Genomic DNA, 23,781 nt, shown 5'->3' with positions numbered 1-23,781 from the left:
TTTGTTTTCCCCAGGCGATCCGGAGAACAAATATGGAGCGTTTCAATTTTCCTACTTTTCTTTTTACTTCTTTATGGAATTTTAGGAGTTCAGATGTTTGGAACATTTACCTTTCACTGTGTAGTAAATGACACGAAACCAGGGTAAGTTTATCTACTAACTGCGTTTTAATCTAAGTGATTAACAAGGAAGTGTCTACAATTTTCATGAGTAAAAACCTCTGTGTCTAATTGTTTTAAAAGCGTTTAGGTACTCTGTTCTATATTCTCTGCTTTCTCAAAATTGTTTCATCCAATTTTTAAGACAAATATTCAAGACAAGCCAGACTGAAAAATGTACCCCTGTGGGAAAGTAGATTAAGCAAATTCAAAGTGTACATTTAGAAATTTTCCTCAGTGTGGCAGAATGGGGAGTGTGCTGACATAATACTGTCAGAGTATTTACATTTCTCGTTTAAATAAGATGGGAATGGAAAATTGCATAACTACTTTGAAAAACAGTTGGGTAGTTTCTTAAAAACTTGAGCAGACAGCTACCTTATATCCCATTCATTCCATTTCAGATATTTAACCAGAGAAATGAAACTGTTTGTCCATACAAAGACTTATATGTATGTAGTGACTTTGTGATAGCCTAAATTGGTAAAACCCAAATTACCATCAGCCGATAAATGGATAAACAAATTGTGATATATCCATATAAAGAATACTATATAGCAATAAAAAAGTATGAGATATTGATATACACAACATCTTGGATGAATCTCACAGTGATTATGCTGGGTGAATGAAGCCAGATGAAAAAGATTACATATTCTGCAATTCCATTTATATGGAATTCTAGAGAATGCAAGCATATCTCTTAATGATAGAAAGGAAATCAGTGGTTGTCTGAGGATAAGGGTTCATAGGAATAAAAGATTACCCAAAAACAGTAAGAAGCCTTTGAGGTTGACCAGTATGTTCATTATGTTGATTGTGGTTCTGGACATAGGTCAAAATTTATCAAATATCTACATTTTAATATGTGCAGTTTATCGTATATCAAGTATCCCTTACTGAAATTGTTTACAAATGTTTTAGTGTGAAGTAGAAATCTAATTTTCTTCATATGGTAGGGTGACTGTTGCAGTGCTATTTGTTGTGTGTTGTTACCCACTGAATTTAATGCTGCCTTCTCATTTGCTAATTCCCCGTCCATATTTGGGTCTGCACCTATGGTCTATTGTGCTCCATTGATCTATTTGACTACCCCTTCACCAATATCACACTCTGAAACTCTTTTAAATTACAACTTGTTTTTGTGCATGGGGGCACATTTCCAGCTCCCAGCCTCACCTCGGCTCCGGACCCTGTCTTCTGCCTTGTGTGGGTGTTAAATCCCAAGCTCTTGGATACCGGATACTTAGCCCCATTCACAGCATCATTTTGTCAACTCATGTACTTCCCTTCCTCCAGTTTTTGGTTCTCTCTTATATTTTGACGTTTTGGAATGTATTTTTCTTTCTTGTGAGCCCAGATATGCATTTTTAAATGTTACCATTTATCCAACAGCTCTAGTTGTTTGTAGTGGAAGGAGTAGAATTTAATGTAGTGCATCGTGCCAGAACTAACATTCTGGCACTCGTAGCTATTTTTTTCCTATTTTCCTTGTTACACTGTGAGGTTCCTGAGGACACATATGAGAAAGGGTGGAGAAGATGCATCTCCTATCGCCAGTACCTAGTATTCTAGCACAGAGCAAGTACGTAGTAACTGTTTATTGAAGGCATGGTTGGTAATATATTATATCTGGACAGATAATAATAACGTTATGACAAATTGATAAAGAAGAGGAAATAAAAAAAGAACAGAGAAAGGAAAGCAAGGGGCTCAATTCAGGGAAGGAGAAATGGTTAAAAAATAGAAAAGCAATGTTAAAAGCCTAGAAAAGCAGTGAATTAGTACAAACACTGGGTAGGAAAGTTGGAGGAAGTGGTGAGTAATGAGCTGACTGTGTGGGTGAAGGAAGAGACAAATGCGTGGAAGAAAACCTGTAGGTGTTTTTTTTTTTTAAGTGTAGGTAGGCTGTGGAATATGTCTAGATTGTTCCATGAATGAATACAAAGGTGGAAAAAGATATTGTGTGGGCGTGAGACAATAGACATAGAGATGAACAGAGAAAGCTCTGGATGAGAAAGCTGCTGTGTTCTAACAGCAGTGAATGCAGGAGGTTGGTTTAAAGTTACCACTTTATTAAAAACCAAGTTAGAATTTGAGAATTCTGAAACTTGTTAACACAGTTAGAAGATCAGGCATCACGCTGGCAAACTTTGACACATAAAATTGAATACAAATTGGGAATGCTTCTGAACTCACGGCCCTTGAATCACTTCAGTAAGTACTCTCTGCCAGCTCTGTACTATACTCCGTACTAAGAAATGAATGTCTTTGAAAAAAATATGAAAAGACCTCTTGTATTCTGAATATTAGCTGCTGCTCATTGCTTTATCCTAAAAATGGAGTTCCCATTTGTGAAGAATTTCATAAATGTTGGCAGAATTTTCAGTTACTCAAGACATAGCAGGTATGGGGGGGTGTCTGCATTTTCTCTTTTTCCCATATGTGTAATATCTGCCTGATAGCATTGTGTGCATACACATATATTCTGCCTTCTCTTTATGTGATTCTTAATTGACTGTTTTGAGAAGAAAACACATAACTAGGAACATGGTAGTGATGTTGCTCATAAAAACAATGTTCAGAAGTTTGATGATTTATTTCAGAGACCAATCATTTATACCATTTTTCTTTTAATTTTCAGTTCAATATTAAGGGGTTTAAAGTTCTACTCATAAGCAGAAAAATTGTCGATAACCATTTTACCTTTTAGTTCCAGCCCACATATTAATTTACTTTATTTTTAGATATTCAAAAAATGTCGGAGGTCAAAATAAAACACATAAAAGTACCAATTAAAATTTTTTCCAACTTTTTTGTTTCCTCCTGTTGCTTCTTAACTAGGAATTTCTCATAAACATCTCTGGGTCAGATACGAAGGTTGTGTTTCCAGCCGTCAGTGTTGCCAGTTGCTTTCATGACCTCATTTCTCTTAATCGTTGTCCTTTAACGATTGTTCCAATTTCTGCTTAATTGACTTGCATGCACTATAGCCTAGTAATGAGAGAGCTTTCAGGCAGAGATGTGGCTCTTCAGAAACCTGCATATCCTGGGTTTCACAGCTGACCCCTGCAATTGATTATGTATAATCTGTGAGGCCAACAGAATAAATAAGGAAGCAACTCAATACACACGGTTTTGCTTTTAAATGGAGCTGGTTTCTTTGAAAGCAGATGGAAGGGACTCTTAGCTCTGTCCACAGTAGCACTACTGTAAAGCTTTAGATTCTTCTCCGATATCGAATGGTGACCTAAGGCAATTATGGACCGAGTAATGACATTTGACTAAGCAAAGCTGTTCATATCCTGAAGAAACTCAAGTACAGGAATGGCCCGTGACAGAAACAGGTGTTGCAAAATGCCAAATACGATGGCAGAAATCTCCCTCAAGCTAAAAGAGGAACATGTGACACTGAGCTGGTAGGTGACATAGAAAAGATGAACGCTTACCTGACGCTTTATTATCGTTCCAGAGAAAGGAGAGAAATTTATTCATAGCTTAGTATCAAATAATGAAATCTTATTCCCAAGAGTGAGATAATTAGAAAATCTTTGAGATAAGTAAATGTAAATGTTAAGTATATGAAAGTTTGCTATACAGAGAGCAAGATTCAGCCAGGAGTTCAGGTAAATATTTCTGATGGCTGGACCATTAGCTTTAAGACCCAGAGGCAGGGGACCACACATCACAGAAGCTCAGGACAATCCTGGTGTGTCCCTATTGTTTCAGAGTAATTACTGATAGCTTCCTTTTTGATCTCAGGAGAGTCCCAGTGTGAACAATACGTTCTATGGCCACCCACCCAGGGACAGATTATAGGACTTGGTATTTTATAAAATATCACTAAGACTTAGACCAGAGATGATATAATGTTGGATTTTTGACAGTTTTCTATTGCTGGTTCAAATAAAATTTAAGTTTACCCTTTAAGACACTTGCAAAATAAATGAATTATAGTCATGTGCTGCATAAAGATGTTTCAGTCAATGATGGACCACGTAGACAACAGTGGTTCCATGAGATTAGTACCATATAGCCAAGGTTTGTGATAGGCTATACCATCTGGGTTTGTGTAAGTACACTCTGATGTTTGCACAACAACAAAATCACCTAACAACACGTTTCTCAGAACATATCTCTGTCATTAAGCAACGCATGACTGTATTGTCTTATAAATTCTGTTCACAAAATGATAAGGTTTTTTTAAATGGAAAGGTCAGATGAAGTAAAAATAGAAGCATTGTGGAGCTTATTCATTCAGTGACTCTTGGATGTTTTTAGGTCTAATGATTGAATTGGGCAAGGGCACCTTGTGTTTGAGGCGTCTGGGGACAGGGGCTTTGGTACTTTCTAAATCCTTCTCAGGCCTTCACTTGTAAGGTAGCTACACGTTCTTACCGTTGTGGAGCCATTGGCTTCATTTGACCATCCCAAAACGATGGAACCTACTGGAGTGGGAAACATCCCTGCTCTCCAGCCACACAACTCTGCCAAACCACATCCAGTAAACGTAAATGTATTCTGAGTTCCTAATATGGACGAGGCAGTTTATATTCATAAAGTGATCGCGCAAATTATGTTTTATGATCCTGAGAGAGAGGAGGAAATAGCTCCTTGCCACACATTAATTAATTGGTGAAATTACCAACTGAAGTCCTATATGCTTGGCCTCACATTCTGGTGGCCATTTTCCATCATGCCAGCTGTCTCCTTGCAGATCCCTCTCCCTCTGGATATTCTAGTTCCTGAAGCAAAGGGAGAAGAGCCACTGCTTGAGAAGCTCTTGACCTTGATTCAAAATGTCAAGGGTAGTAGACTTCGTCTTCTAACCTCAAAACAGTTTTCACATTTCCAGTTCAGAACAGATCAGTGCTTCTTCTGGGCCCCGAGACTGGGCTTTCCTAACGTTCTTTTTGAACCCATTCCTTGCCTGATCCTGTCTCAGATGCCAGTCTCCCGGCCCTGTCACATGGATTGTCCCTTATCCACATTGGCAAAGTAGTGAGTGATATTGTTAAAGACGTAAACCTGGGGAAAATATATAATTAAAAAAACTGTTCGGATATACTAAGTAAGGTGACTATTTAAAATACTTTTAAAAAATAAAATACTGTTATTTAAATTTTGTGCAATATTTAAAAAATATTTAAATTTACTATTTTGCTTCATGATGAATTCAGTTCTTTACAGCTTTGCTTATCTGGCCATCCAGGAAAGGATGAGGAAAAGGGAAAATTGTATTGAAATACTCTCAGTTTAACAGTTAAGGGGGAATTTGTTTCCTCATTTCTTAGAAAATGTGCCAGATCTACTAGTTTATAAAAAGAGGTGTGATGTCAATAATATTTCCTGCCTCAGACTATTTATCTTGTTTTGTAATCCTTCTAAAAAGTCCAGGCAGAGCAATTAAAAGTTTTCAAAAATCAATGAACGGTTTCATCTCTGCAAATTCCGGGGTGAGATTAGTTTTCCGAAGCATCCAGCATTAGAATTAGCCAGGCCACTTTATAGGAGTTTTTAATTAATCCTGAAAGAAGAGGTCAAATAAGAGTGAAACCAAAGCCAGGTGATTCTCTGGGGTGAACCCAAAAGGTGGGTAACAGCCAGAGCAGGTTTGCTGTCAGCACACGCAGTGAGAAGGACGACCTCTAAATGGAGGGCTAAGCTTTTGGCAATAAAGTGAACCTTGTTTTCATGCCCACCACTAAGAGTGAGGCAAGCAATGACCTAAGTGATCAAAGGCCATATTCACTGTTCTCCCAGGTGTGAAGATTGTGTGCGTGTGTGTGTGTGTGTGTAATTCACTCCATGGGTTTAACCAGAAGTGTGTTCTTCTATTTATGATTTCTTCCTAGATAATACAATATAAATAGAAAAGAAACTTATTGATGCAATAAATAACAAAATGATCTTAAGGTGCATAGTGTTGTCTGTTGCATAAGGATTTGTTGTGCTATGTACTTCCTTCTTGCACCACTGACAATTTCCAAACTGAAATACGTTGTAGCTTGGTCTCTGTGAATGTCTTTTACAATAAATGGGTCAAATTTGGCTATGGAAAAGTCAGCATTTTCTGCTTATCTTCAGTTCTTCAAGGGAAAAAAGTAAGAATAGTGTAAACAAGATTGTTATCTGTAAATTCCCATAGTTGGCATATTTTGTGAAAACCTTGCTGCTAAATTAAGTAATAATCTCGTTTATAAGTTAGTGTTTTTTGCCTTTTTGGCCTTTCTCACAAATGAGGGACAGGTTGTGGTCAGCTCAGTATGTGTCAGTCACATGGTGTCATTTTGAGGAAAGCACAAATCCTTGTCTTTTTTCCCAATCTGCAAATCTCTGAGAGTGTAGTTTAAAAATTGTTTGCTATGATAACAACTAGTTGTTTCTAATCCCTCAGAAAAAGCTGTGAATAGTTTCACCTACTAATGAAAGGGTTAAAATGTTCTCTTTCTCTCCCAGCTCCCTGGCCTCTCTCTCTCCTGTGTACCCCCAGGTGGTGACATTTCCACTTTCCAGAACGCTGTTGTGTATTCCACCCCTAGAACTAGGGTCTAGTCACTCCAAGCATCACCCCTACTGGAAAGGTTTCCCAGTACTCAACATCCACCAGCAGTAGTCATAGTGATGTTTCTATTTTGAGCTTTTGTAACACCGTGATGCTAGAAAGAACTTTTAAATGTTCATCATGCTCTGCTGTGGGCATTACTTTCCTATTTTCTCTCTCACGTTAGGCAGTACAGTCCCTGAGTTAGAAATACCTTCTTAGTCATCTCCATTCTTAGCATGTTGCTTGGCATAGAATAGACCCATCAAAAATAATTATTTTGAATGAATGAACAGATGAAATAAAGTGGCCCCACTAAGGATATGGGAAAAACAATTTCTAAAAGGGGCTAAGTAATGATAAGCATAGTTATGTTCATAAGTGACAGTAATTACAAAAGGCCAACACGAAATGTGTTACAACAAGCAGTGACAGCAGTTGGATGTCAGTAGAGAAAGACGACACTGTGAGTAATGAAGAGAAGAATTTGAACATAAAGTCTTGAGCGATTGCATTTGGCATTGGTGTGTCTTGTGGATGGATGGGAACAGAACACATGGAGCACATGGTTTCACTCTATTTACCTTTTCTTTTATATAAAAGTGTGATGAGGTCATTCTGGGAATTGTTTTTTAAATAGCTGAAAAGTTTCTCTCATTTTTACGCATGAGGAAACTGAGGCTCAAATGGTTAACGTGAATTGCCCAAGTTGGTTCATCACTGAACTGAGATGACAATCCTTGTGTTCCAATATATAGCTCGACGCTCTGTGCTGTCAAGAGTAATGTTAACTTAGACCCGTAAGACTCTAAAGTACTGAGGTGTTGTTTGGGGCTGTAATAAACAATTTTAGCAACAAGCTCAGAAGACGTTTTCTTAGATCTCAAACTCCTACATAATGTTATTTGTAAATAGGATATTTTCTTAAGAATTAAAAAAGCAAACAAACATACGCCAGGCAGATAATTAAAGTCTTTTGAAAGTCAATTAACTGTTCTGAGGGATTCCAGTACTCGTTTGAAACATGGAAACTACTAAAGCCAAAAAGTTAAAAAACTGAAAATCCATGCCAATTTTTAGATATTACACTAAAAAATTGCATAAAAACAACAGGATCCAATTGTCGAAGAGTTCTTTTATAGTTAATTTACAAACAAATGAATAAGTAAGTAAATTTGCCATAGATTTAAATAATGGTGGAAAGACAGACACATTCATTCATTTATTCAAAAACTACTCATTAAGCATCTACTATGTGTTAGTCAGGGCTTTGCAGAGAAACAGAACCAATAGGATATAGAGAGAGAGAGAAAGAAATTTATTTTAAGGAATCGGCTCATGTGATCATTGGGATTGGCAAGACCAGAATCTTGAGAACAGGCCAGCAAGCTGGGAATTCCAGCAGGAGTTGATGTTGCTGTCTTGAGTCCACAGACAGTCTGGAGGCAGAATTCTTTCCTCTTTGGAGGACTTTGGTCTTTTACCTTGGTTTTAAACATCACAGACTATATGTGAGGGACTAATGGGAATTGGAGGTTACACTGGGCAACAGTTGAGTTTGGAAGATGTCCAATAAACAGTTGACCACACCAAGATGAATTACATGTGTCCCAAGTGCCAGATATGGAAAGTGTGGGCACTTTTAAGAAATTATAGCAGGGAAGCCTAATCCAGGCAGAGGAACTGGGAGTGGTTCCCCTGAGAAAGTGACATTCAGGCTAGGCTTGAAGGCTAAAACATGGGGTCAACCAAGCAAAGAGGGGAGGAGAGATTTCCAAGCAGAGGACAAGGTCCTGAAGTAGAAGGAGCACACCAAGCCCTGGGAGAAGGCCAGCAGGGTTGGACATTAGGACACTTGGGGGAAACAGAGGAACTAGATCCTTTAGGGTCTTGTAGATCATATTGAAGATTTGACACTGATGGACTTAGAGTAGGACAGTGATTATGAAAAGTCTCTCTCTGTGCTCTGTGGCAAAAGGATCAGAAGGGCTAAGTGTGGCTGCAGGATGGCCAATTAGCAGACTAGATAGTGGTGCATGTGGAGGTGGAGACAGAGAGAGCTGAATGAGCTCAAAGATATTTTGGAGGATATTTAGGGAAACATGATGATTAGTTATCAGAGTGGAGAGGGAAGTAGGTATCAAGGTGATCCCGAGATCTCCAGCTTTCTTGACACTTTGGATGATGGTGCTATCGTGCTGCTTGCTTGAGAGGGAATGTTGGCTTAGGAGTCAGAGTTCTTTATGAGATATGTAGAGTTGGAGGTCGTTTTGGTGTAGTGGAGAGATGTAATAGGCAGTTGCACATGTAGCTCTGAGACTCTAAAAGGACATCTAGGACAAGAGAGAATTGAAACTATGAAAGTGGATTTGATTGCATAAGGAAAGAGCATTGTGAAAAAAGAGGAAGGCCAAGGACCAAGTTCAGGGCAACTCAGTACAACAGATCAAATACAGGAGGAGGAGATGGAAAAGGAGAATGACCTGAGAAACAGGCAAAACTAGCATCTTCAGAGCCAGCAATGTTGCATCTCTCTGTGCCTTCCTTCCATAGTCACATCCCTCTCTCTCTCTCTAACCACAACTGGGAAAGACTTTTCATTTTTAAGGACTCATGTGATTAGGTTGGGCCCACATAGATAATCCAGGATAATCTCCCAAACTCAAGATTTTTAGCCTTGTGCACATCTGTAACCTTAATCCTCTTTTGCCATGTACCGTAACGTATTCATAAATTCTGGAGATTAGAAACGTGGGCATCTTTAGGGGGCCATTATTCTACCTACTACCAGAACAGCTATGTAGAATGCTGCTGAGAGGTCACAGAAGATAAAAAATAGAAATTTTCCAATTGAATGTAGCATGTGAAATAAATGAGAATAATTTGAATGGATTGGAGATTATGAAAATGGGCTGAAGTATTAAATTAAGGAGATCACAAATAGATAACTTTTTTCAAGAAATCTGACTGTAGGTGAGAAATGGCAAGTCTTGAAACCCACTTAAGCGTGACTGGATGTTTATTACGACTGGGAGAATCATTGTCTATATTTGGAATTTGGCGGGTTAGAGCAAGAATTCTACCCTCCTAATTCCAGAAAGCTTCTTGTTCTGTCATGAATATCTAAGGGAAAATGAACAAGGAGATAATTAACATTAACAAATAAAAATAAAATCTAGAAGATTCTTGTTAATTGAGAAAAATGAAATTAAGATAAATAACATATATTCTGAAACTCTTGACGTTCATTTCAGTTTTAAAAAAGTAATTATCATGTGGTTTTAGATACATGTGTTCCAGAGCAGTTAATCATCTAATAAATGTGTCTTTAAAAAGCATTTGCTAATAGCTTGATGTTGGCAAAAATAATGTGTTTCAAATCTGCTGCCTCTGAAGCCAAAAGATTTCAAAATCATATCTGTGCTGCTGAGGGTTGTGCTTAAAATGAGAGTCAGTCTTAATCGGACAGAAAAAAACAAATGGAATCAAAAAGGAAAAAAATACTCTAATATTTATAATTTACTGAAAATATAATCATAATAGTTAACAGTTTTTGAACGATTATCGTATTCCCAGCACTGTTCTGAGAGTTGTACATGAGCTCATTGTACATTAGCTCACTTAATCATTAAAACACCCCTACAAAGTAGGTGCGATTGCTCTCCCCATTTTATAAGTGTGGAAACTGAGGCAGTACACCCCAGGGCTGGGGCTTCTATCTAGGCAGTCTGCAGATTTCAGACTATCAATAACAATAGGTAACATTCAACACTTAATGTCGACCAAGTACCCGTTTTAAAGTACTTTACAGACGTAAATCATTAGATTTTAATCAGAACCCTGTGAGGTAGGCATTTTCCCACCATCTTATGGGTGGGGAAACTGAGGCACAGATCAGTGAAGTCACACATGTAGTAAGGGCTGAGCTAGAATTCACACCCAGCAGACTGGCTACCGAGTCTAATTCCCTATCCAAATAGCTGAGAGATGATGTTTCCTGAAACTTTTTCATGTAGACACTGTTTTCTTAGACATTGCTGCTATTGTCTTTTTAAAGTATTGGAAATGGAGCTAAAATTATTAATTTTGATGGGTTAGTAAACTGTTCGCTCTCCAAACTTCACCTTACCTTCCTCAACCATAAATGAAGAATTACGTGATCTGTAAAGTTTCTTTCAGCTGCACAGTTCTGTGAACAAAACGCTTTCGGTATCATGTGCAGAAATTCCTTCTATTCATCTGACAATTCTTTATTGTTGTGTTTCTACCTGCCACGATTTATGCTGTGTTTTATTGTTGTAGTGATTAATAATTATTGATTTATTGGGTACTTGCAACATGCTGGGTGCTATGCTGCATGCATTAGTTGTTTTCTTTACTTAATCCTCACACAACCTTCGCTTGTAATTCTGAAGTCCCCTATCTTACAGATGGGGAAACTGAGCTCAGAAACATATAAAACTTTATTCGAGACCCTCAACCAGTAAATGGCAGAGCTTGGGATCAAACCCAGAAAGCCTTACTCTCTGAAGCCCAGTCCCTTTACCACATTGTCCTAATGGGAGCACCACATCAGGAACATGGAGTCAGATTAGATTTAAGTGAAGAGGCATCATTTGGTTTATGTATAAGAATGTGAAATGAGGAGAAATAAGTGATGTATCTGTCTAAAATTATATCTTTCTGACACAACCAAGTGGTAATTTCCACAATTAGAGCCTTTCCCTTGGGTTTTGCGTGTGGGGTCCAAAGGACCACCTTAAAATGTGACCAGAGGAGACAGTTATTTAAACATTTATTCCCAAAGATGTGTAGACAAATTAGCTCTCTTGTAGCTGACAGAAGGTAGAGCCCTGAAGGAAGACACGTAGGGTGTCTGAATTGTGGGTGAAGCCTTTAGAACTTTGTTGATGACTGAGACAGAACTGCACAAGGTATCACCAGGCGTGGTGTGTGTGTGTGTGTGTGTGTGTGGTGGCATCAGTCAGCTAAGAGACTGGGAAGAGTTAGGCATCAGACTCCAGAGAAAGCGTATTATATCAGGGGAAGGAAGCAGCCAGTTGAATATAAGAAGATGTTAGAGAAAAGAAATGTGACCCAACAAGTCTGCTGCAATTTGGCCCTAAGCTGAAGAGACTGAGACTGTCCTAAGGTTTATCCCCACTTAGGAAATGCCTAGAGACATTGATGTAGTGGGAAATGATCATAATAAAACCATGGGTTTAGAAGGCTTGTGAAATCCTCTAGACTAAACTTTGGCTTCTACACAATCCAGCCTCAGATAGCAGCTGTTTGGGGCCCATTTTTAAGGTCAGCCCAGAATGACATTCCACAATCACTGTTCCAGTGATTATCTGTACTCACTACCAAGAAAACCATTATGTTTCTAAATCCTTCTACATCAGCTTAATCTCTAGCCTGTGCTCCAGAAAGATGAAAAAGGGTTGTATCGCCATCCACCTCAACGATGTTAATATTCCTGGAGTTATCACTGAATCGCCCCTAATCTCTCTCCAGTGTGATACCTTTAGCTCCTTCCATCTCACCTTATTTGTCTGGTTTTCTTTCTAAATGGTACATCTGCCAACACGGAAGAAGGCCAAGTGTCATTTATGAGACTCCTAGTATTTGTACCATAATAAAAATGACTTTTATCATTCAATGTTTACTTAGAAGTAGAGAAGTTAAATTTGTGCCTACAGTAGGATAAGGATTTTGTGAATAATGAGGAATCCCCAGACAAGTTAACATTCCTTATAAATCTGTAGGAAAGTTCCTCCCTTTGCTTATCTGGGTCTTGGACTTGAATGACAAAACCAATAATGGTCATAATATTTCATAACAAGCCATGTGGATGAATTGCGTATCATTTGAGAATGTTTAATGTGTTATTAATGTTATGAATACTGTTCCTGAATCAGGAATCTTACATCTGTGTCCATATACAGCAGTTACTAATGCACAATGATTACATTATCTCCTTTAATCAACATTTACAGTTGTGGAAATCATCTAACGCTTTCCTGTGTTGTTCACAGAAATGTAACCTGGAATAGTTTAGCTATCCCAGATACACATTGCTCACCAGAGCTGGAAGAAGGCTACCAGTGCCCCCCAGGATTTAAATGCATGGACCTCGAAGATCTGGGACTTAGCAGGCAAGAGCTGGGCTACAGTGGCTTTAATGAGATAGGTCTGTCTTACTGATAAAATGCATTTTCAGTTTCTATTTTACAATGTGTATGAAATGGAGAGAATACTTGTGTAATTGATATATCATGTTAAGACTGGCTATATTATTTAGGAAACACAACTGCAAATTTTAATTAGATGTCTATATTGTAACATATTCTACCTAATGGGCTGTAACATGCAGTTTGTGTCTCTGTATATTCAGCAATATCTGTATAGAGTTAGATATCTCTCATTTTAGACTATTTTGGTTCTTAATTATAGCATTTAAGAGTATTTGTCGAGCAAGGTTCAGGGGTTGTTGCCTCAAAGATAAATAAGGTGTGGTTTCCCACCACATTTAGTGATACCCTGGTTGGCGAGGTAAGTCTTAACTAACTGGAATACTAGGCATTGATGAGTGCGTGAGAGCTGAAAAGTAATCCTGGAACGGAAGACAGCTAATGCAATGTTTAATGACTGTGCATCAGCTATGTAATAGATGTATGGAAAGTGCTTATATGTGAATATGATGTGCTCAGATGTGTACGTTTATAAGTGGCTTGTCCTATTAAGTCCTGAAATGTGCCATTATACCTAGTAATGAAAGAACTTAGCATCCGCCATTTAGTTGATATCATTACATTCATTGTAATTTCATGCAAGTTGCACATATTTCATTATTGAAACAAAAAAAACATGGAATTCTAAACAATTATTTTATCCTTTGAGAATTTGTCTTAGCTCAGGCTGCCAATAACACAATACCACAGAGTGGGTGGCATAAACAACATAAATTTATTTCTCACAGTTCTGGATCTGAAGTCTGATATCAGGGACAGGCATGGTTAGGTTCCAGTGAGAGCCCTCACCCTGACTTGCAGATGGCCACCTTCTCACTGTCTCCTTATGTGGTGGGGGGAGTTGGGGGGGCGGAGAAAGAGAGGGTGCAAGTGCGCTTTCTGACAAGTTCTTATAAGGGTACTAATGCCATCCTGGGAACCCCACCCTCATGACCTCATCTAAATCAAATCACCTTCCAAAGTCCCCACCTCCTAATACCATCCCATTGAGGGGTTGTGGCTTCAACATATGAATTTTATATGTTCAGTCTATAACAGAATAGTTAGCAGAATCATTTTTTTAGAAACTAATTTTTCCTTAAAGTTTCAAGGCCCAGGTGCATTTAAGAGCGTTCTAGACACTTTTACCCAGGGCCAAAGAGAAAAATCTTTCAGTGTATAATAAGACAATGGTTGTGTTCTTTTGGAAGCCAAATCTATTTCCTGACTTTGATGTGGTTTCAAATCTCAGTGGGCCAGCTGTTCAATGGGGGATTTCATAGCCAGGGAACCTGGCCTTGCAACCCTGGATGGCCACTGCTGTGAACCCAGCCCCATCAGAAAAAGTGGCTGATCAATGATATTCCCACCCTGCCCTTCCGTCATGGCAGCTCCTGGAAGGTACTACACAGAATGGTATAATGAACTCTGGGCCAAGTATTGGAGTTTCAGAAAGAATATATGAAGGTCTTGCATTGATTGAGGAATAGTTTCCTAATATATGAACTAGACCACAAGACTAAGCCTTTAACAGAATCTAGGACTGAGTATTTAGTATTTAAGTGTAGTATTTCAGTTTCTCTCAAACTTAACTGGCTTTGGAACCAATCCTACATTCTTTCCCCTGTCTAAAAAGTTCAGGGACCTGTTATGGATTATACTAGTGACTTTCAGGGATGAGCAGGGAATCCCAGGTGTGGTATGGGATGTGAGATATGTGGATTTGGTAGGCTGTGTGGAACAAGCTCCAGCAGTCCTAACAGCTGGGACACCACTAGAATGCATGGCTTGTCAGAGCCTGCAGCTCTTTCTTTTAGGGGCTAACTGGATGTACCCATGTCTTATGTGGAGAGTGCCCAGCTTTCAGGAGTCAGGCTGCCCTTGCATAAGAAACCTCCAGTCCTTTATAATCATATTGCTAACTCAAATCACACCCTGACCATTTTACATGCCCCAGTTATACCTAAACTCAAAATGCTGCATTACACTTGAGTTCATTCATCTTTCTTCACTGTGACTTGTAATGGCTTCAACTAAGTTAGGGTACGCTCTCTCTTTGAGAGAGCAAGTCTCCTTATAAATTGTGTTGACTTGAGAGGCCCAGTTCCAGGAGGGAATTGCCCTGGGGCAGTAGGCCCCCACTGGGGCAGTAATCTTACTGAAGCTCTACTGTTTATTTATACATTTATCTCCCAAGGATTTAAGCTCCTTGAAAACAGGAAGCTGGTCTTTTCATCTTCATGTCTCCAGGGCCCAGCAGAATGCCTGGCTGTAGGGAGCCCTCTGTAAATATTTACTGATGGACTGAACAAAGTATAGGTCCTTTTGAATTCATTGGTGACCAATCCTGTTTGTGTTAGGAGATAGAGCCATAATAGAGAACCAAGTTGTTTTCTTGTTCTTTTCTCTGATTTTCTCTGTTTTTGTTGGCAGTATTTGCTCTTCCTCATGACTTCCCTTTTTATACAGGCTTAATTTGGTCTGTTTGCTTCTTTTTCTCAAATCATGATTGAATTCATCATCATTGTATGACTAATGGTTAGATAATGAAATGTTGACTTTGTACAAGTCAAAATTGTAAAGGTCACTATAGTTTAGATTGAAATTGATAACTACTTCCTGCTAGTATGTGTTTATGTAGATACACAAACTGTAGTATTTTAGGAAATCCTTTTAAAGTTGTTATGGAAACAAAAGATTATGTTTCCCCCAAAATAAGGAAAATAAGTTATTTTACTGACACATGTGATCATCTATTTCTGCCTGCAGTTGAATTTAAAACATAATCAGGTACCTAATTGTGCGTATAAGTTTGGTCAATGTACTTTACATGTAAGTAATCGTGATTAATTAAAAAGGAGCACATTTCCTTTGCCTACTAATCCAATTATCATGCAATACATTGAATTTCAACTTGTTTATAAAATTTCATTTATAAGTAGCTTTATATCTCATTAAAATTTAACATTGATGATGTTGAAAAACTCAATTTAAAATATATTAAAAACCAGAGTCGTGAAGTAGGAAGCATCGTGAAGAGCCCCTATTGTAAGATTGCCGAATAAAGACACCTTCGCATTGCTAAAATGCTCCAAACATAAGGAGACTGAGAAACAGAAATGCAATTTCCCTATTTAAAGGCCCCAAAAAACTTCTAACTCTAAACCAGACATCAGAAGACCAGGTGTCTAACAAAACTTCCTAAAAGGATTCTGGCTTCTGAGGATCTCAGACAGAGTCAGCAGAATGCCAACTTTCTAAAGGTGAATGTTCCCAGAGGAGCAGAACAGTCCTCTGAGTCAGGAAGTCAGTGTGTAGCTGACTATGGGGCTTTCTGGGACTTTGTGTCATCACAAAGTAGAGGTGCTTGTTCCTGTAAGCAGCTGGTTAGAGATATAGAGAAGAGGACAGACACTCAATTGTGAGGGGCCTAGTGCTGCTGATCCATGTCGACTAAGATGCGGGAAAGACTAAACTTAAGGTTTTCAAATTTGGCTATATCTTAGGATGACCTGGGCTGTCCTTTAAAACACGCCAATTCCCAGGGCCGGCCTAGTCGCATAGTGGTTGAGTTCACGGGCTCTGCTTTGACGTCCAGGGTTCGAAGGTTCAGATCCCAGGTGCAAGCCTACACACCAATCATCAAGCCATGCTGTGGTGGCATCCCACATGCAAAATACAGGAAAACTGGCACAGATGTTAGCTCAGGAACAATTTTCCTCAAGCAAAAAGAGGAAGATTGGCAACAGATGTTAGCTTGGGAACAATTGTCCTCACCAAAAAACAAAAACAAAAAACCACACCAATTCCCAAGCACCATTCCCAAGCCAGTTAACTCAAAAGCTTGGAGTTATCCAAGTCCTAGATGGTTTTTCAGAGCTCTCCAGGAAGTTCTAATGTGCATGCAAGGTTGTAAACTCTGGACTGATACATGCACATTCATGCCTATATTATAAAAGTTTCATTTCTACCCCACATTACCTGAATGTGAAACAATGACAAGTATCTGGTCTGAAAATTGATTTCAAAGGTGAGTAATAATCAAAAAGAATCAGGACTATATCTATTAAAATGTACTTTTAGGTACATTTAAAACTGAAAAACTATCCCAGATATATAACTCAAAAAAACCCACTACCACCATTGCAGGAAAAGAAGACCACCTGAATATATGGATTAAAAGGGGACAACTTATCTCCGTAAATGGACATAACAACTAACATGGAGGCATAGCTTAGTAAAGCTGCCGGAATTCAAAGCTAAAGAAAGCATCCATTGGGCATCCAGAAAAACAATGATCAAGTCAGTTCTAAGGGGGCCGTGAGAAAAGCCTGGAACTTCATGTCGATATTCAACTGTCGGTGTCACAATCCAATGTACACATCAGGATGGATGCGGAGAGGGCTGATGGCCACTCTGAGTTTATTATAACCAGCGTTTCAGTATATACATAGCTTACAGCTGTTAAACATACACAGGTGTTCTGGACAAAGTAATTAGTGAATGCCAAGAATTCTTAGTGATTTCTCGAGGAGCCCTCCCTCGGCCTCTGTTTTGATATTATCATGTTATTGTTTTGCTCGTATATTTTATCTCAGAGCACGCAAGGCCTCCTAGGCAAGGGCCCTTCCTGCTCCCGATATCGTGTCTCCATCTATGCCCCCAGGCGACCATGCCTGGCTTAGGTTGCCTACCCCTGCAGGTCTTACCCGTCATTGGCTAACTGGCCTTCTCACCTCTGGGTCACAGTTTGTTGGCAAGCCTTTTCCAGTGGTTATTAACCCTTCCTGCGTCAGGGGCGCCTACATCAACTCTAGGGTATAATGACACAATGCTTACAGAGACCTTAGGGAAAGAGTGTGTCAAACTCTTTTTGATTGTTTTTGAAGAGGCAAGAACTCAGAGTCTTTATTTTACGGTAAGTCTTCTTGAAGACATTCAGCCAATCAAGAATGACTGAGCCTTGTCTCTGGTATCTGTTCACTGTAAGGACAAAGCTAATACAACTGCAGGATTTACAGAACATAATGTAAATATCACAAATTATGATTGTGTAGAAGAGAGAAGAGAAACAGGGGAGGTAGTGTAATAATGTTGATGCCCTTAATATTTATACTCAGCAATAAAAAGACCGTTATCATTTTATACAATATATGGATCATATAATGAAGGTATATGCATACTTGCCATGCAAATGCATTACAAAGTCAAAAATGACCTACTTTAGAAAAAATTGAAAACTTGAAATAATCGCACTGGGGTTTGGGTCGTGACTGTCCTACATCCTAGGGTGGGAACCTTGGGAGGGTAAGGAACCTCTCTTCCTCGATTTCCTCACCTGTAAAATGAGGTAAGTGACAGACCTCCTTTATGGGGTGGATGTGAGAAGTAACTGAGAAACTACCCTTCTGTCAGTGTCTAGCACAGAGCAGTCACACAGTGAGCCAGAGAATTAGAGAGAGAGCGGAAAAACTGAAATGCATGTCTGTGTTATTTGAGGAAAACAGGCAACTTTCCTGAGGGAGGGCAGGACACAGATGCATTTGGGGCAGCATACCCATGTCTGATGTTACTCCCTGTTTGCTGCTCAGACTGTTCAGGATCTTACAGCAAGGGAGAAGCGTAGAGGGATGGGGACAAGGATTCTTGACCTTGCATTATAACCCTATTAAGTAATATCCCAAATTTTATCTCATTCTAGTCAATGTACAGAATTCTAGAGGGCCAATTTTTGGTGGTGTTCATCTTCATGAATTAATTATTCCTCTCTTGCTACTCAGAAATATCCTCACTTTTGTGCCTTATGTGTCTCTTTGGAATCTTATCCATATTTAGCCTACGCCATTGAATTTTCCACAGTTTGATTATGCCTCACACATAAGATTTTATTTATCCCTGTACATTTGAATTTGTGACCCCTGGATTCAGCCACTCCCCATCTTTTAGCAGACTTTCATCAGGCACTGCTTCCACAGACCTAAGGAAAGCTTCCACTCGGGCCCTGAGCGGAAGCCACACTGTTCCCTGCTCTGTCTCCAGCACCAGTGGTTTGTTTTCTGCCCTCTCTAAATCCCTGTACCAAATAGTGACCGAGATGCTAGCTGTTGCTCTGTCACTCTCTGCCATTTCAATACTTTCCCATCTTTACTTCTGTGTACTCTTTACTGATTATTCTTAAGGACCTTCAACTAATACATCCTCTCTAGGGTGTTGGCCTATGCTCTTAAGACATCACACGCTCCCCTGTTCCAGACCTACTGAGCAATATACATTATTGAAAGGACATATTTGAAGATCACAAAATCTGTTTAGCAGACATTCAAATTCCATGACTGCAGTGAATGTGTGGGGAGGTGGGTAGCAAGCATGCAGTGAAAAGATTTTGGGACAGACGACACCCAGAAAAACACATATAGAGGTGAAAGAAAATCATATCAACTTACACTATTTAGAAAATTAGTCCTACTTCAGTTTTCTGAGTACTTACCCCACTTTCAGCCTCTCCCTTCCTCTGAGTTACCACATGCTCATCAACATGTAAGACATGCAACCTGAGACATAAAAGAGGAGACATTGCAATTTTTTAAATAGCACTGAACATGAAATTAGAGGAATTTTGAGCTGGAAAAAATGAACAGTCATGTGTTTACCCACACAGTTTTACGGGTCAGGAAACTGAGCATCACAGCCAGTGAGGGCAGAGTTCCAGAGAACTCTGCGCAGAGCCAGGGCTAAACTCACTTGTCATGATTCACAGACTCCCACTAGAACTTACTGTCTCCCTCAAACCTTTTTACACTTCAGATCAGTGTTTAACTAAGGAGAAAACTCAAAAAAAAAATCTTGCAAAGCTTAGTTTTGGTCTTAGTTTTGTAGTAGAAGTCTAGCATCGCTCACCTTTGGTGAGATGCTGGTGGAGACAACTACCCAAACAGACATGATGTGCCTGTTAGGAAAAAAGAACAACAAATCTATCACATGTGGGAAGGAAATCACAGCAAATGCCATGGAACTGGCAATTTACTTGTCATGATCTTTCAAAAGAACGTAAGAAATTGGGTACAGAAGATGAGTACAGAACTATTCAGGAGGTGGTTTGAACTCTCCATTCATTGAACAGTCAGCTAAAAACAAAACGTGTTCAGTTTTGATAGAACAACCCAATGAATGTCATTTAAAGATAAAATTCTTCCTGGAAAGTCACTTAGGAAATAAATAGGTATCAGGCATTTTGTTGTTGTTATTAGTTGAGAATCATAAGAACGAGAGACAAAAGCCCAAGATTTTAAAAATCCAGAATAAACTAAACCCAATTGGAACAATTTGTGTCAGATAGAGGAAGCTCATAAGCAAAATCAAACTATAAACATGACATTCTGAAAATAACTAAAAGAAAAGACATTTAAATTATATATGCTTTTTTAATGCGACATGGACTGTATATAGTGGACTATTTTCCCTATTCTTTATATAAAATAATCCAAGATAAAGCTGGGAAATAACAGACGCTATGTTCTTATGGTGACTAATTGTCCAACAGACAGTCTTTATGATTGTAATTACTATCATTACTTATGACAACTACTGCTATCATTTATCGATTGCTTATTATGTATCTGGCACCAGGCAAAAGGTTTGTCATCCATTGTGTTTTTCCTTCTCAAAATAAACCCCGAAGGTGTCATTATCCCCAATTGATAAGTGAAGAAAATGACATGAGAAAGAATTGATTTGCCCAAAGTCATGCATGAGCCCCAGTTAGGAGCCAAGGCTTCTGCCCCGTGTGCTGAGGTCAAAGCTTGTGTTCTCGGTGCTCAAACTCCACATTATCTATGAAGTCGGCCATGAGTAATCGCCATTCCCTGTGGCTTGTCAGGACAGCTGGTCCATTATAGAGTCTCATTAGGAGAGCAGAGGGGACATGTCCTCCAACATAATAGTCCACCAGACGTCTCGCCTTCTCTCATCCCCAAGTCTTTAGGACAGAGGGATGAGTGCAAAAGAGAGTGGCATCCACCATGAACTGAGGGCCACTCCGGGCTGTCTCTGGCTTTGATTCCAGCCCCCTGCATACTGTGTGATGGAGTTAGTACATTATATATGTCAGTTGTATGTAAGAATCTAAATATGAAAAGAATATACCTGGGAGACAGTGCAGTTTTACAAGGGAATTTATCTAGCTATGGACGTTTGGGCAAGTATTAGAGGCAATGGCAGCAAAACTGAGTGAATATGCTTTTGATACAAAATGAGATGGTAAACATATAGGCTAGAGATGTAGGAAAGAATGTTGAAAGCAAGAAAAAATATGTTATTTGGTATATTGTAGTCGAGTTTACAGTTATTTGAACTAAATCCAGAATTCCATTATGATGTATGCACTTATATATTTAATTTATAGCTACATGCATTAATTTCTCCTGTGTATTTGAATTCACTATCTCTTTTCCTTTGATATATGAATATTTAATTTTTCTTTCTAAATACTGCAAATTAACCAACAATTTTATTTAAGGTGACTTTGAAAATGCTTAATAATTAGTTTCTTTATTAGAGATGTGACATAAAGAGTACTTATGTTATTAATCCTCTTTCCGAAAAGAAAAATGGTAAAGCTTTCCTCATATGCCCTCCTTAAAATATTAGACAGAAAAACTACAGGTCATCAGCATCACAGAAGTTTAATGTGGCTTTGGAATCTGTATACAAATTTAAGGTGATAACTTGCAATCTTTGTAAATTTTTTTCTAGCAATGATAAGTTAGTTGAGCCTTTCAAGAAAATAAACAAAGTAAAGTAAAGTGAACTGTAGCCTGCCAGATTCTCATGTACTCCCAAGTCACTTCTGAAGAAGGCTGTTATAGGGATGGAAATTTGGGACTGGTATTTTTTTCCAACAGGAAATATGTTTTAGCAATTATTTACTTTTATGGTATTTTCCTCATTTAAATTTGGGTGGTATTGACTACAATATACAGACTCAGCTCGCTGTGTGAGTCATAAATCAGTTTTATTAGATATTGATAAGAAATAACATCAGTGGTTATTTTCATCACTGGTAGTGTTTCATGTGTGGAACTACCGCTGTATCTTGCTGAAGTAGAATTGACAGTGTATCCACCTACACAGGTCTAATGTTTCAGCTTTAATACAGGATTTGCTTTACTTTAAAATTCCTCCTTATGTTTTTTTCTATTGGCATTCTATTATTTGTATAATTTGTCTCTTATTACATCTGATATTAAATAGAGACATAAAATGTAGTGAAAGAAAATTACTTTTATTCAAATCATAGTGGAATGTAAATTGAACTTTGTTGATGATGCTGATAAAAATGGATTCATCAGATTTAAATCATTTTAAACCATATTTCATGCTTCTGTCTGTGATATCAGATGAAAACTTTACAAATGAATAGAAAATAGGAAGTTATTATGTATCTATATCTATGATTTATCACAGAATCTACATTTTTATTGCAGCTGCAAAAAAGCCACAGTAAAAACTAATTTGTAAAATATGTAATTGAGATTTATAATACTTTATGAAAAAGCACCAAAGGGTGGTTTTCCCTACATTAATCTTTATGTTTAGTGTTGATTTTTATGAAAACATATGAAGAAGAGAGAACTGGCAATGGAATTCAACCAGAAATGCTTACTTTCATCTCTGAGAATTCTGTAATTTCTCTCGGAAGGATTTCCTTTATCATGGGACAAAGAAAACCTGACGTATTTTTGTTACAGAGGACAAGATCATGCAGTTTCAATAAGAGCAATAGTTGTGAGAGCCTTTGGCCAAATCTAAGGATTTCGCCCTGGGTCCAGGCAGCAGTAAATGCCCTCAGATTGCATGTGAAAGTGTGTGCTTGTAGATTTCCAAAGGAACCAAGACTTTGTTACGTTAAATTCTCAAACAGGGTCACAGACTTTCTTAAACTGAAATTACATATGCAGATAGTATTCAGAATGTTAGGAAGAAAGAAGGGTTTAAAGACAGAATTTACGGACGTGATTTTAAAAGGATATCCACTGTTTGGTGTCCAGCAGATACTCAGGAGTTCTTGGTGAATGATTAGAAAAGGCAGCTGCTAGAGTGACTTTTCATCAGACAATGAAAGAAGGAGTTTCAAAAGTGGGTTTCTGAGGGCATAAAGTGAAGATTTTTTTTTATATTATACATCGAAGACAATACTCACTGGAAATACCTAGTGGTTTCCAAGAAATTAACTTTTTTATCGTTACATTTTAAATATTTGTAAATTATAAAAATAAATATCTCAAATAACCTAAGAGATTTATGAAAAAAGTAATAAATTCTACCATGTATAATTCCTTCCCCTCCTCTTTCCTTTCGTCTTTCATCTTTATGAGTTTCTTGGTATTTAGTAAAATGTTTTTAACTGTTTCCCTACTGATAGACGTTCAAGTGATTTTCAGTTTTTTGCTACAATAAGTGATTCTGTGTTGAATACACGCTCACGCAATATGCATATATAGCCTCTGCACATGTGTGAGTATGCTTTAAAATAGATTCCTAGAACAATTTCTGAGTTAAAACATATGCACATTTTTAACATAATAAATAACCGATGGTTTATTTCTTAAAAAGATTGTAGGAGTTCATAGTCCTGTTCTTATTGTGTGAGAGCGAGGTTTAAAAAGTGTATGATATTCTTTTTTTATAGGCATAAATGTTGAAGTCAAAAAATAACGTAGGCCACGTTGTATTCTGTACTCTTTGGAACACCAGCAGTTCATTCTCTTCTTGAGTTCCTTGGTCTCATTCTTGGAATGCCTCCCTCCTACTTGTCCTACTCATGCGTGACTCGGCTTACCTGTAGCAT

General features: G+C 38.3%; 1 protein-coding gene across 2 annotated transcripts in view; it reads left to right on the top strand.

Moving 5' to 3' along the window:
* The window catches only part of NALCN (sodium leak channel, non-selective), a 303,647-nt gene that overhangs the window by 35,962 nt on the left and 243,904 nt on the right, over positions 1 to 23,781 (top strand). For both annotated transcript variants that reach the window (XM_070240456.1, XM_023621795.2), the window contains exons 6-7: positions 15 to 143; positions 12,741 to 12,895. In XM_070240456.1, the coding sequence (XP_070096557.1) occupies positions 15 to 143; positions 12,741 to 12,895 (284 nt within the window). The remainder of the gene's footprint in view (positions 1 to 14; positions 144 to 12,740; positions 12,896 to 23,781) is intronic.

The sequence above is a fragment of the Equus caballus genome, chromosome 17 (genome assembly GCF_041296265.1).
Source record: "Equus caballus isolate H_3958 breed thoroughbred chromosome 17, TB-T2T, whole genome shotgun sequence".
Taxonomy (NCBI): Eukaryota; Metazoa; Chordata; class Mammalia; order Perissodactyla; family Equidae; genus Equus; species Equus caballus.
This window is presented reverse-complemented; position numbering and strand designations above follow the sequence as displayed.